The sequence below is a fragment of the Coenobita brevimanus genome, chromosome 76 (assembly GCF_032717465.1).
Source record: "Coenobita brevimanus isolate Jiangsu-jjx chromosome 76, ASM3271746v2, whole genome shotgun sequence".
Lineage (NCBI taxonomy): Eukaryota > Metazoa > Arthropoda > Malacostraca > Decapoda > Coenobitidae > Coenobita > Coenobita brevimanus.
The window spans coordinates 29783556-29796838 of NC_137029.1; the positions used below are offsets into that span (position 1 = coordinate 29783556).

General features: G+C 42.2%; 1 protein-coding gene across 1 annotated transcript; it reads right to left on the bottom strand.

The window, feature by feature from the left end:
• Nucleotides 1-3440: 3440 nt before the first annotated feature.
• On the bottom strand, nt 3441-5533 carry LOC145408209 (uncharacterized). Its single transcript, XM_080278965.1, has one exon. It carries the CDS (start codon nt 5531-5533, stop codon nt 3488-3490), a length of 2046 nt encoding a protein of 681 aa, XP_080135091.1. The 3' UTR covers nt 3441-3487.
• Between the last annotated feature and the right edge of the window lie 7750 nt (nt 5534-13283).

A 13283-nucleotide genomic window follows, 5' to 3' on the forward strand; every position in this document is an offset into this window, starting at 1 on the left:
TACATGGTAGGTAACCAGCCGATCATGTAATGCCTCAAAGGGTAGGAGGTCAGTCATCTAACCTTACAAGCAAAGGACAATTGTAGCTTGGCTTCATGTCCCTACACCTTAAAGGAGGTAATACAAAACAGCTATTCAGACTGTTGGTGTGCTCCAAATTATACTATATAATGTACATGTATATATAAGATGAGAGCAGGGCAATTCTTCACATGACCAACTGGAGGTGTGTGTGGGAGCAAAGAACTGCCTTAGAATATGAGGTTCTACCCAAAAGATCCAGTAATTTGAAGAGGGAGCCAACCGTTTGCAGTTTTGCCATTTTGTCGCTAGAAGGAGTCAGCAGCACCCTCTGTGAGTCAGTGTGGCCCCGGCCGTATCTATGTGCAGACGTATTGTTGAGCTACGCTTACTATTGTAACGTGGTGTGTAAGTGGTTTGGCAGTTTTGCAATGGCACAGCAATGTCAGGTCGATGTTTATCGTTTTCTTCGATATCCAAGGGATTGTTCACAGGGAGTTCGTCCCACCCAGTCAATCTGTCAGCGGAAAGTTTTACTGTGAAGTTTTGCAGCGTTTGAGGGAGAACATCTGCTGCAAACATCCAGAACAGTGGAAGAACAAGGACTGAGTCCTGCATCATGACAACGCCCCCGCCCACACATCAATCGTTGTCCAGCAGTTCCTAGTTGCCACTAACACGGTAGTCATTCCCCATCCACCTTATTCACCTGGTCTTGCCCCCTGTGACTTTTTCCTGTTTCCCAAGCCGAAATTACGACTGAAAGGGCGTCGATTTGACTCAGTTGAGGAGATCCAGACAGAATCACAGGTGCTCAAGACTATCATGCCTGAAGCCTTCCAGGGATGCATGGACTCATGGAAAAAATGCTGAGACCACTGTATACATGCCCAAGGGGACTACTTTGAAGGCGACAGTGAGAACTAGGAGGTAAGGTAACTTATTTTCCTACAATATTCAAATTACTGGAACTTTTGGGTGGCACCTTGTATATGAGTGGCAGAGACTAAGAAAGAAATGAAACTTGAAAAAGATGACATAGGCAGAAGACATACTGTAAAAACTATAACATAAACTGATGAGTTAAATGAATCACAGTACCTGGGAATAATATTTGGATAATGAGAGTCCAATGACGATTACTGTCTGCATGTGTCATCATGAATAGTCCTTCTCACACTCTAACAAAGCTTTAAATTACCATTTCAACACTGAAATAAAGGTCTTTATGTTCCAAATGAAATCTTGGCTTTCTCTTCCTTCCAGTCAATGGCAGGAATAGAGGGTGATTAGTACCACAAGTCTTAGAAATGCACCCACCCTCCACTAATACCTCAGATGATTGGAAACTGGGATAAGATGATAACATTACATATTCTATGCTCCACGTGTGACATAACAATGGAATGTTATTACATTATGCTCTGCTATTTAGTCAGCCCTCTCTCTTGAAGTCTAGCATGTGTACAGGCATAATTCTACTTAAATAACTAACAAATTTAAGTGAAAGATGATTATGATTCATAAATGAGGGACTGGCACTGCACTGAAAAAAAAAAAAAAAAAAAGTAAATAATACAGTAATAATAATAATAATAATAATAATAATAATGGTAATAATAGTAATACAGTACAGTAATAATATCAATACAGTAAACTCTCATTAGTCATCATCGCAATATCCAGCACTGCTGACTCGGCTCTATTAAAGCAATATCCGGCGATGAAACGGGATGTAACCAGCGGTTCTATGCAATATCCGGCGTTGAGGTGTATCTTTACTTTACTTTACCGAAGTGCCGGTCATGTGATGTTAGCGGCCATGCAGCACCATCTTCCTCTATCCTCAGCTATCCTGATGAACTCCACGTTCCTGATTCTCTCTTGTAAATCACTTCTTATATCACCTGGCACATAAACAGTATCCAATCAGCACTGTATTACTGTACTTTATCATTACAGTAAAACCTCACTACAATGGACTAATTTGGGCCCAAGCCATTAAAAAAAAAAAAAAGGGGAAATACCGATAAAAGCGATGTCCGGACTTTCCCCTGCTAACCTGGACTCTGTACGATACATCACACATTAGTCCACATTGCACCAACGGTTTTAAACTCTTTTCACTACCACTGTAGTACTGTACTGTATTATAGATTCACTACAATAATCAAATGGTATAATATATACCAGTATATTAATACTGTACTGTACACTGATAAACATGTCTTTCATATACCTTATTGTGGTGAACATAGCTGAAGTGGTCATGCAGTCCAGACTGCTTCTGGCTTTATCAGACTTTTTCCAATATACAGTACAGTATAAGAATTTAGTCCGGTAGCTCCTTCTATCTATCTATCTATTGCCAGACGCCTCAATCCCGTTTGGGGTGGCCACAAACAAATCGCCTCCAAGTCGCCCTGTCCCCCGCCATTTCACTCCCCTGCTCCCAACTCACACCCCCCTCTCTCATATACCTCTCCACCCCATCTCTCCATCTCATCCTCGGCCTCCCCCTCCCTCTTTCCCCCTCCACCTCACTCACATACACTCTCTTCGTCAGTCTTTCACCCTCCATCCTCTCCACATGGCCAAACACAAGTCAAGAGTGAGAGCCGTGGAAATGAGTTATTTAAGAGGAGCCTGTGGAGTCACATGGAGAGACAGGCTGACGAATGAGGATATAAAGGAGCGTTGTGGTGTTGATGTGGATGATAGGAAGCGTTATGAGGAACACACTGAGGTAGCTCCTTGATTCCAATAAAAACGAATTCCAGTCTGTTGAAGTCTGTTATATCAGGGTTTTACTGTATTGTATTTTATGCTTAATTTTCATCTTTTACTCATGGAAAAGTTTTTAGGATAGAGGGCCGAGACATAATAACACAATATCCGGCTCCGAGCCAAATACTGAGCCAATGGGGGATACTATGCAATATCCAGCACAGGCCTTGGCTGAATTACACCAGATAATTGAGAGTTTACTGTAATACAGTAATAATAACAATAATAATAATAATAATAATAATAATAAAAATAATGTGCAAAAAATGAAAAAAAATCAACAACCTCAAGTGAAGAAAAGGTACTACTTCATCAAGAACTTAATAAGTGAAATATGCAAAAGACACAAAGCGAAGATAAACTGTAACCTCATTACAATAATTACTTTCAATCCAGAGATGTGTTCAACTACCAAAAGCTGATTTGCCAGTTTCACTCAATTTACAGTTAATGTAGGAAACAGCAGGTGCTGGAGAAGGACATCTTCATGTGGTGGGACTGATATAACCAGGTCACTCAGCTGCCTGGTTACTCGAATATCCCTCAGCTGCTATTAAATCTTGCAATGATAAATCACTTTTCAATCCAGATTTATGATTTATCAAAAATACTTCAGTATATACAAATTTGCCTTTCTCTTTACTAATAGCTACTATAATTTCAATGTAAGACACGAATGTTAACGCAGTCTTAGAATATAATTACACTTCTTGAATCTCTTGTTCATAGACTTGACTTCCCGTGAGCTTATATTCCAACATGCAACATTACCAATTGCTTGAATATTCATACATAAGTTCACAATATGTTCAACAGCAGCACCAGTGAGATTCTTGAGTAAGGACACTTTACAACCTTTCTTATCCTCAGCTCCAAGTGTAAGTTCTTTCAAACACTTAAATAATGGAGAGACTCTACCAACAAAGTCATCATTTATACCCATGATTCTGTCATCCCCTCCCTCAAGCGCAACAAATGAAAAAGTACGAAGGTTTGGGCTACCCTTGATGCACTTGTACATTGCAACAACATCAGTGTTTCTCACTTCAGAGATCTCAAGTGTATGAAGTTTGGAAAACTTTGGAATTTGCTTATTATCTTGTTCATATGGGGCAGGGGAAGTTTTCAGCCACGACTGAATGTACTCTGGCAGTGACCACTGCACTTGGTGGGATTTCTGGGAACCAGTAAAGACATCTTTCTTTAGAAAGTCTGACTGACCCTTTTCATTTTTTGATGCTAAATAACTTCCACTGTCACCATTGACACTCACCCCATCAACCAGCAGGCCTGGGCATTTAAGTTTGAAAGACTGCAAGTGCTTACAACAGTCAGCAATCTCACACATTTCACTTAATGAAATTTCTTGTTTAAATGTGATATCCAAAAAACACAGGTTTGTTAAATATGGCAAAATCTTACTGCAGTTGTAAGTACCTATATCATCAAATAATGGGGTTACTTTGAGATGCTTCATGTTTGGAAACTCTTTCAATATCCAGGGCCCAACAGAGAGAGTCATGACAATGTTTACTTCTGTTATACAAGGTAATCTCACCTTTCTGAAGACATCTCTAGGAACTGACAGAGAACCTCCCTTGTAATCTTTGCCATAAAATTTCCTAAGCTTCATTATCAATGGCAGAGTTTCCACACCTCCAAAATTCATGAAGATGAAGTACAAGTTTACTCCTGTTATTTCCTGTAAATCCACACAATACTGTAATATCAAGCTACCATGATCATTGAGCATAAATGACTCTGCATCTGTCCACTCCACATCTGGGAGATAGAGAGTTCTAAGTTTGCGTAACGAATGAGGGACTTCCTCAAATGAGTTAGTATGATATCCATGACTTCCATAAATTCCAGACAATGCTTGTATAAACTCTGCACAATACTTGTCAAACCATCTATCTTCTGCTCTATTTCTTGAATCTGAAGGCTTCTTGGGAGCTCTTTCCAAAGCACAGTATCTGTCCATATCAAAAAGATTACCACTAATATCCAAGTGCCAAAGATTTGGGCAACAATAACAGATAGCCCACACCAACCTTGCAGAAGCCAAGTTCTGTAAACTTAAGCTAGTCACATTGACTATGTACTCCTTGTAGCTGAAAATTGTAGCTGTAAATAGTTCATCTTTCTTTTTCTCGATGTCATTAATACTACGATTATTTTTATGCTCAGCTTTCATAAAATATCTAGCAAGAACTTTGCAAAATGGATTTGAGATTGGGCTGAAATCCAGTGAAGATATCTTAACAGATAGCATACTCTTCAAAATAACATGTAAACCAACTTTCAGTCTTGGCCCAATGGACCACTGATCATTTAGAAATTTCTCTATTTGATCTTCATCATAAACAATTATCTTGGAAACAGAAACAAGCATCTTATTGATTAATTCATTTAAAAACGATGCAGGTAAACCTGACAGATTTTTACTCAGTATATTGGGGACACTACCATGTTTCTCTAGCATGGTTTGCACATTCTTCAGATGAAGTGCTGCCTTATATGTGTTCCGCATAAAAGGCTCTGGGAGTCGTCTGTTGTTCTTTTCATGCATAATAAGTTTCTCCAGTTCTTCTTCTGCTCCCTGAAGGACATCATCTGTTGATTCTGTTAAGTCAGTGCCTTTACTGACCATCATATATATATACTCGCAGAGGGCATCTGCTACCAATGAGCAAAGCGTTCTGGGCTGATTGACTGGTGGCATCTGTTGAGAGAAGACCTTAATAAACCATGTATGTCAGTGACCATACATCAGGTAACTGGCAGACATCAAGGAGAAATACAGTACAATCTCCTAAACCATGCAACCACAAACAGCAGATTCATAACACTTTGCAACATCGTGCAACAGTTTGTAACAGCAGCAAATCACAAAAATTACAAGAAATTCATAGAAACAGCCTTGAAAGTGAAGATTTTCCGATGCCTCGTGAAATACACGCCACCATTACCTGGAGTCTGCACGTCTAACTGGCCGTTAATTACTAAACCAATCATATTCAAGCACTGCATTTACTTTATGCCAATCACAGTGCTTCCTTCCCACGCCAAGCATGAAGGGCACAAGCACATGAGCCCTGGCGCCCACTTGGCTCAGTGTATCGTCTCCTCTCTATTGATAACGTGTGGTTCTGGGGAGGTGTATGAGAGGATTCCCCCCCCCCCATGTGCTTCCTCTGTCTGCCCATTGTTACTGTGGCCAATCATAACCCTCCTAAGCCTACAACTTCTTTGAGGAAGGGGAAGAAGCCAACTTTAACTTACACTCAAAAGTTTGATGTAATTAGAATGACTGAAGGTGGTGAGAAGAAAGCCAAAGTTGTCCACCATTACAGACTCAACAAGGACCATCTCTCCAACTGGCCATGTTGTGTACCAACCACCACTCTGGCTGGACATGTCAGTGTATCATGTATTCTAAATCCTCGTTTATAGCTTTCAGAGGTATGTTTATAAAAATGCCCAGTTAAAGAATGAATCACGTTGGGTCTGGTTAGTACTTGGATGGGTGACCGCCTGGGAACACCAGATGCTGTTGGCATCCCTACGTGTCAAGTGGGGTTGGTGGAGGATTGGTGTCCCTCCCTGTGGAACAGTTGACTCTGAGCCCTTGGCCACCCCATTTGGGATGCATGGCGTCTGGCAATGGATGGATGGGACAAGGAGTGATTCTTCACTACACAGGCGTGGCGATTCCACCAATAATAACAAACTCACAATCTGAAGTTAAGTAATTTTGGTACATATGTAACACAGATAGTTAACTGTTGAATTGTGACTGCAAGAAGTGAGAGGAAAAAAACAAAATTTTGAGGTACTGAAGGAAGCGGGCAGGTTACCATCGGCAGTACAGTATTTACAAATAATCTCTCCAACTGGCCATGTTGTTTACCAACCACTGCTTCAACTGGATGTGTCAGTGTATCAAACATTCTAAATCCTCATTAACAGTGTACAGAAGTATGTTTATAAAATGCCTAGTAGCTGCAGTAATCCAGGAATAACAAGCAACCTATGAAACTCTCATTTCAACAGAAAATATGGAAAGCACACGCCCGTTTGCTAAAAAATTAAGCTCAATGAATTGACGACTCTCACGATGACACAAAGGCATCTGAGGGTGACGACGACACTGCTTCTGTTGTCTCCACACTGGACTTTCAGGGGTTCCTGAGGGAGGCTGCTAAGGAAGAAGCGGCACAGAGACAGCAGCATGAGGCAGCAGCACACGCGCCTCGTGCTGAGAGGCCGTAGTCTGCCTCAAGCATCGGAACCCCTCCCCCCCCCTCCCCTGTCCATTCAAGCAGTAACCAGTCACTCAAGTAAGAATCTTACAATGGTGCTTATTTCCATTAAATATGCTTTACTAGTTTCTTTTCCAGGTTGTAAGCGTCCGCTGATGACCAGTTTGATGTAGGTTTGGGGGTAAAAGGGATAACTTTTCCAAAATGACACTCATAAATTATTTTTCCACGTAAGATTAGTTATTTCTAACTAGCGGAATTCTCAAATTGTGACGTATGCTCAGTCTCAATACAGTGTGATTTAGGAGATTCTACTGTACATTAGCCAGTACTAACAACACAGTTCTGGTTTCCAGCATGAAAGATACAATACACTATCCTGAAAAAGAAAGATATTAATATCTGCAACTCATAACTGCTTGTGGTACAGATAATGATGCTGTATTTTTCACTGAGTAAAACTGCTTAATATTTATGCTGAGCATGATAATTCCTTGGAAACTCTAGGATGGTGTCTTTCAGACTTTAAATTTAATCTTTGGGAAAGAAATGTATAAAACAGTACTATAAACAGCCATCATCTGGAACCTCATTAGACACCAGTATATGCAGTTAGATCATCACCTACAGACCTGGCCAGCTATGCAATAATGCAACATATCCATATCCATGATATCCCAAAGGTACAGAATATGCTTGAAATTCAAAGGATTAATAGCTTGCAGCTTTCAACATTCGTGAGTTTACCGTTACTGCTTTACATCCACAGCTTAAATTCTAAAAGCGAGAATCCAAAAGAGCTTTTGCTGCTCCTCAGAAGGCATCTCTGTACAGTATTTGCACATGCTCACGTTATTCAAAGCATCAGACTGTTTGCACCAGGCCACCAAAGTACTGTACTGTAAAAGCAAACACAAGCTGAACTGCACACTTTAAATTTTGTTTTTTACCATTATGACCCACAAGCATTCTTATCTGCCTCAGCTAATGCTAAAACTGCTGCTAAAGTGTTTAAAAGAGAAAAAAATTATTTTGAATGTTGTGAGGAAAAGTGCATGATCAGGGATTTGGCACCCTTTTTTAATGTGGCAGCATCTGGATTGACTCAATCAAATACATTTATGTGAAGCTACAGAATGTGGTGAATGTTTTTAGCATATCTGATAAAGCCAGGATTCCAGGGGCTTGAATGATGAGTGAATGGAAGCGTGGCCCATTGGAATGGGCAAATTTGGGATGTCTGGACATTGCTACTCCTCACCCTGCCCTGCCTTAAGAAGTTAAAACAGGAAAGGGGTGAATTGCTTCCAATATCCTGCTTCCTCTAATAATACAAGATGAAGGATCATAGTGTTCTCATCACCATCTCATCATCCAATATCATCATTATCATTATTTCATCGGCTTTATCACTGTTATCTTACCACCACCATCATTTTCAAAGGCACGAAGGGTAGGGAAAGGGTTGACAGGAAGGAGGCTGGAAAAGAGACAACAGCACAGAAATGGATGAGTTCACAATTAGCATCCACATTTACTTAAAGTAACTTTTTATTACTGTGGTCAAAGCACTCCAGTCAGGAATAATGGCCTCAACATGCACATAGGTTCGACATCCAAAAGGTGACTAAAAGATTTTTGATCATATAATGCCATTAAGGGAGCAGGGTATGGCAGGCTAGCCATCAATTTTTAAATGTACTTGTCAATGGTGGTCAAGCCTTGAGTCACTAAAGCCTAAAGGTGATGTGGGATTGGCTGTTACCATTCTTACTATCCATTTTATATGGCACTACATGTACTAGGTATTTATACAAGCCCTAACACCTGCTTAAGATGTTTCTGGGAGGGGAAAAAGCTTTGTAAATTTTGCTTTGACTGCAGGCCATACCAAATACTAGAGCAAAATGCCAGCAAATGGATTCCATATGGTTGTCCATGTATTGTATTATGGACTACAGTAAATTTACGTCCATAAGAAGTACACATATTCTTAATTCACAGTTGTTTCATTAATAAGTTACTCTTGCAATAACACTGTTCCTTCAATTAACCTATGAACATTATTCTGTAAATTGGTTCTAAATTCATGAGTAAGTGCTTTTTGTGCATTCAGCCTCTCAGTTATGAACCCTAAGCTGCTTCTCTTAAAAGCAGTCTATTGTCCACATGCATATCAAACTTTAGGACTGACCTGTTTTATGCAATTTTAGGTACCGTAATCAGTATTGGGGAACCTAACCGCTGCAAATTTTGATGGCATGCTGTTGTTATTGTTGTGACCCCCGCTTCACCAGGATGCGAACCTGGTGGACTGCTGTATAAAGTCTCCCTTTACCTACAGTCCACCATCTTCATTTCAAGGGACAGAGAGAGAGAAATGGGGCAGCAGAGGATATACCATACGCCCCTCATACACAAAATAAGCCTCCATGCAGTCTCTCCACTAAATCTGGCAGTCACCCAAAGTGATACATAGGACTTTTGAGTATCCCTTCATTCATCAATGGATACAGTAGAGTAAAATCATGACGGTGATTATGAACAAATGATATATACAAATGGTCTGGAATATATGAGACACGCTTCCCACATCTGAAGTACAGTGTTTCTAACCCACTCACTTTGATAACTGGCTTACAGTAGTTCATTTTTGCAACCTCCAAACAATTTAAGTCATATTACAAAAGCCCTCTCACACTGACAGGGCTAATGAAGGCCATATCTCACCACTTGGAGAAAATTTGGGTCGGGAACTCATTCATCCCCAAATCATTCCTGTTAGTTAGGCAAAGCTATATTAGGTTTGGCTGATTTAGGTTAGACTGGGTCAAACTGTGTTAGGTTAGGTTAGGTTAGTAGGAATGAAGGTTTAGTGATGGATTGAATCTGGAGCCATAGCAATCTAAAAGTCTGACAAGGTGGGTGACCACCTGTCATGCTTTGCACGTAAAACAGGTAGTTTATAGTCAATAACTTCAAAATTACACCTATCCACAACTTTTTACAGCTCTTACAATGACAATCACATTATGGTTTACTAAGAAACCAGAATTGTAAATTTTATGTATGGGATTCCTCCTGTACAGTAGTTTCACAACAAGAGCAACCTGTCCAAAATAAGAAACTCACCTTGTTAATTGTGGAGTACCTCCAAAGGAATCTTGTAGCTGATCTCACAGTGATGTCACTTGTACACCGCGGCACAACCCTGGTAAAGATGAAAATTACACTCTTTTTGCTACTTTGTTATATAGCCTACGGTACATCTCAGGGTAAATTACTGTACAGCAGCTCTTTACTGTGTCAGGGATGTATTTCAAATTATATGGTATAAAACTGCATGAAAATAACCAGAATAGCATAAAACCTATAGGGATTGTGATGTCTGGCTACAGAAACATTAAAAAGTGACTTTGTAAAGGTACCTCTTTCTTGCTTAAAGTATACTGTTACTTTACCTAACAAAGTTTACAATCCCGCTACACACTGTACCTGGCAATTAACAATAGTCAGTCATGGTAGGATATACTGTCATAAAAGCTGACTCACCTCAATGCCACATACTGGACGGCAACAGGTCAATCCCGGATGTTTACCTTCAACCACGATGTCTGATAAGGCTGATCGTCAGGGTTGCAAAATCCAATTCATAAACAGAGCTAAACTTGCTCTCAGAAACCACTAGAATGGCGCTGAATACAAAAATTCCAAAAAATCGCTGGAATAAAAGTAGCAAACATTTCTGAAATTTTATTAAAACCGTAAATTTTTTGGAACATTGCAAAATTGTCTCGCTTGACGCGAAAAAATTGCTGTATGGATCTAGAGCTCGAGCATAGCGCCTTAGCTTGGCAACCCTGCTTTTGGTGATGAGCTGGTGGCGACTGGATAACCAAATTCACATACCGCTGGGCTTGCACTAAAAAAAAAAAAAAAAAAAAGCTAGAATGTCCCCAAATAAATTTAAATCTACAGAAAATGGCAAGCAATAATACTCTCGGGTGACCCGACAGCAGCATTACATCGAGTGAGTGGATGGTGAATGAAATACGAGATGTACACCAAGGGGAGAACACACAGGGGCGCGACAAGAGAACGAGCAAGACAGGCATACGTCCCCAACCACCACGCGCCCCTCTTCCCCTCAACGGAATCCACGAGAGGTATGTCACCCTGCTGCATTACTCTCGACCTGGACCAGCCCTCACCAAGATCGGGGCAGGATCCGTGTGCCAGGAGACTCCCCATTTAGGACCACGACGACGCCCACCGTGTTCCTTTCACTTACAGACACCAGCAGGACCGCGATAATGCCCACCGTGCTTGTTGGGAAGGGAATGCCCACCATGCTTCTCACGCCTGCAGTCCCAGGGTCTAGCAGAACCACAGTGGTGCCCACCATGCCTGCCGGGGAGGGAACGCCCACCGTGCTTCCCTCATCCGCAGCCCCCGTCCAGAGCAGGACCGCGGCGACGCCCACCATGCTCGCCGGGGAGAGGACGCCCACCGTGCTCCTTTCGTCAGCAGTCCCAGGGTCTAGCAGAACCGCGGCAGTGCCCGCAGTGTCTGCCGAGGAGGCCCCGCCCACCGTGCAGGCCTCATCTGCTGACCCTTTGGCACCTACTGAGGGTCACGCCCCTTGCTCGCCTCACTCCTCCAGAGGCCGAGCAGGAAGACTCTCTCGATTTCCCCACACCACAGGGGGCAGAGCAGGCTCCCCAGTGTAGTCGCTGCTGGAAGAGGTCTGGAGTGGCCTTATAGTGAGTCTGGGGGTACACTCACTACAACCAGCACCCCTAAGTCACCAGTTACTGTCGGACTCCCGGAGAAGGAGAGGCCGCAGACAGCCCCTGCCGGACTCCCGATGAAGGCGAAATCGCAGACACCAGTCACCAAGGGACGCCCCCTGGACTCCTGGCCGAGACCTCCCCAGACAAGCCAGCAAACTGTCCTCCACCAAAGGTAAGTGCAAGGCAGCGCGCCTACTCGACCTATTCGGCCCCAACCCTGAGGGCCAACACATCGATGGAGGCCCCTTCAGTGAAAGGGCTCCCTCTACACCACCCAGCAACCCTCACCTGATGATTCGGAGTATGGTAGGGGTCCCACACCCCTTCAGAGAGCACACACCTGATGAGACCCCTCCAACGCCTGGCCGTGGGAAGGGTCTCGTCAGGTGTTCACTCTCTGGAGTCTGACTCCAATCCCTACACCTCTAATAGTGTGTGTAATCTGTCACATTGTATTGTGCCAAGTCCCTGTACTCTTTGTGAGTAACATACGTGTAAGACTGGCTAGCCTGTGTTTTTGAGGCCTGTTTCTCTGGTTTCATGCTCTGGACCCAGTCTTGGAAAGAACCTAATCTCAGACCCATGTACTCAGAGAGCAAGAAGTTTATCTCTGAGCATGCGGCATACCAGTGAACACATCCATCTACCATCCATCCATCCATCCATCATCCAATCCTACGTTGCCCCATGAGGAGCGTAGGCACTTTTTTAAAACTGTTCCTAAACTAAGTAAAATTGCCTGAAGATTTCAGGGAGAAAAATACTTCCTCATGGGTGACATTAAAATTTCAACTGTATGGTGTATTTTCTGCCATCACTGGCCTCAGTACTAACAAGGCATATGGGCCTGATGGGGTCCATCCTGTTGCCCTCAAGAACTGTGCTTCTGTGCTTACACCCAGCCTAGATAAACTCTTGCCTTTGTCTATCAACTCGTACCTTTCCTTCTTGCTGGAAGTTTGCTCACTCAGCCAGTCCCAAAGAAGGGTGACCATTCCCAACCCTCTAACTATAGCCCAATTGCTGTAACATCCTGTGTCTCAAAAGGGTTAACTGTTACTTCCAGTCCTTCATTTATGCAACAGGTCAACTCCGGAACTGTCTCCCTCTGTCTGTATTTCCTACTTTCTATGATTCCAGTCAAGAACAGTGTGTCCAGGCATCTCGAAATGAACGGATCTTGGATTTGGCTCTTGCATTTTTTTTTTTTCTTGGAAGGAATGGTTTGTGGGCTCCTGGCCTTTCGTTCCTTCTTCCCTGCATATAAAAAAAAATTTAAAAAAAATAAATAAAATACTGTATTCCCCTATCAAGCTGATTGGAGTTTCAACATACTGTACAATGTCAAGTTCCAAGGAGGTAAACTCAACTGATTTCAACTTTTTGACATGTCTTAACCTATTACCAGCAAAGTGCG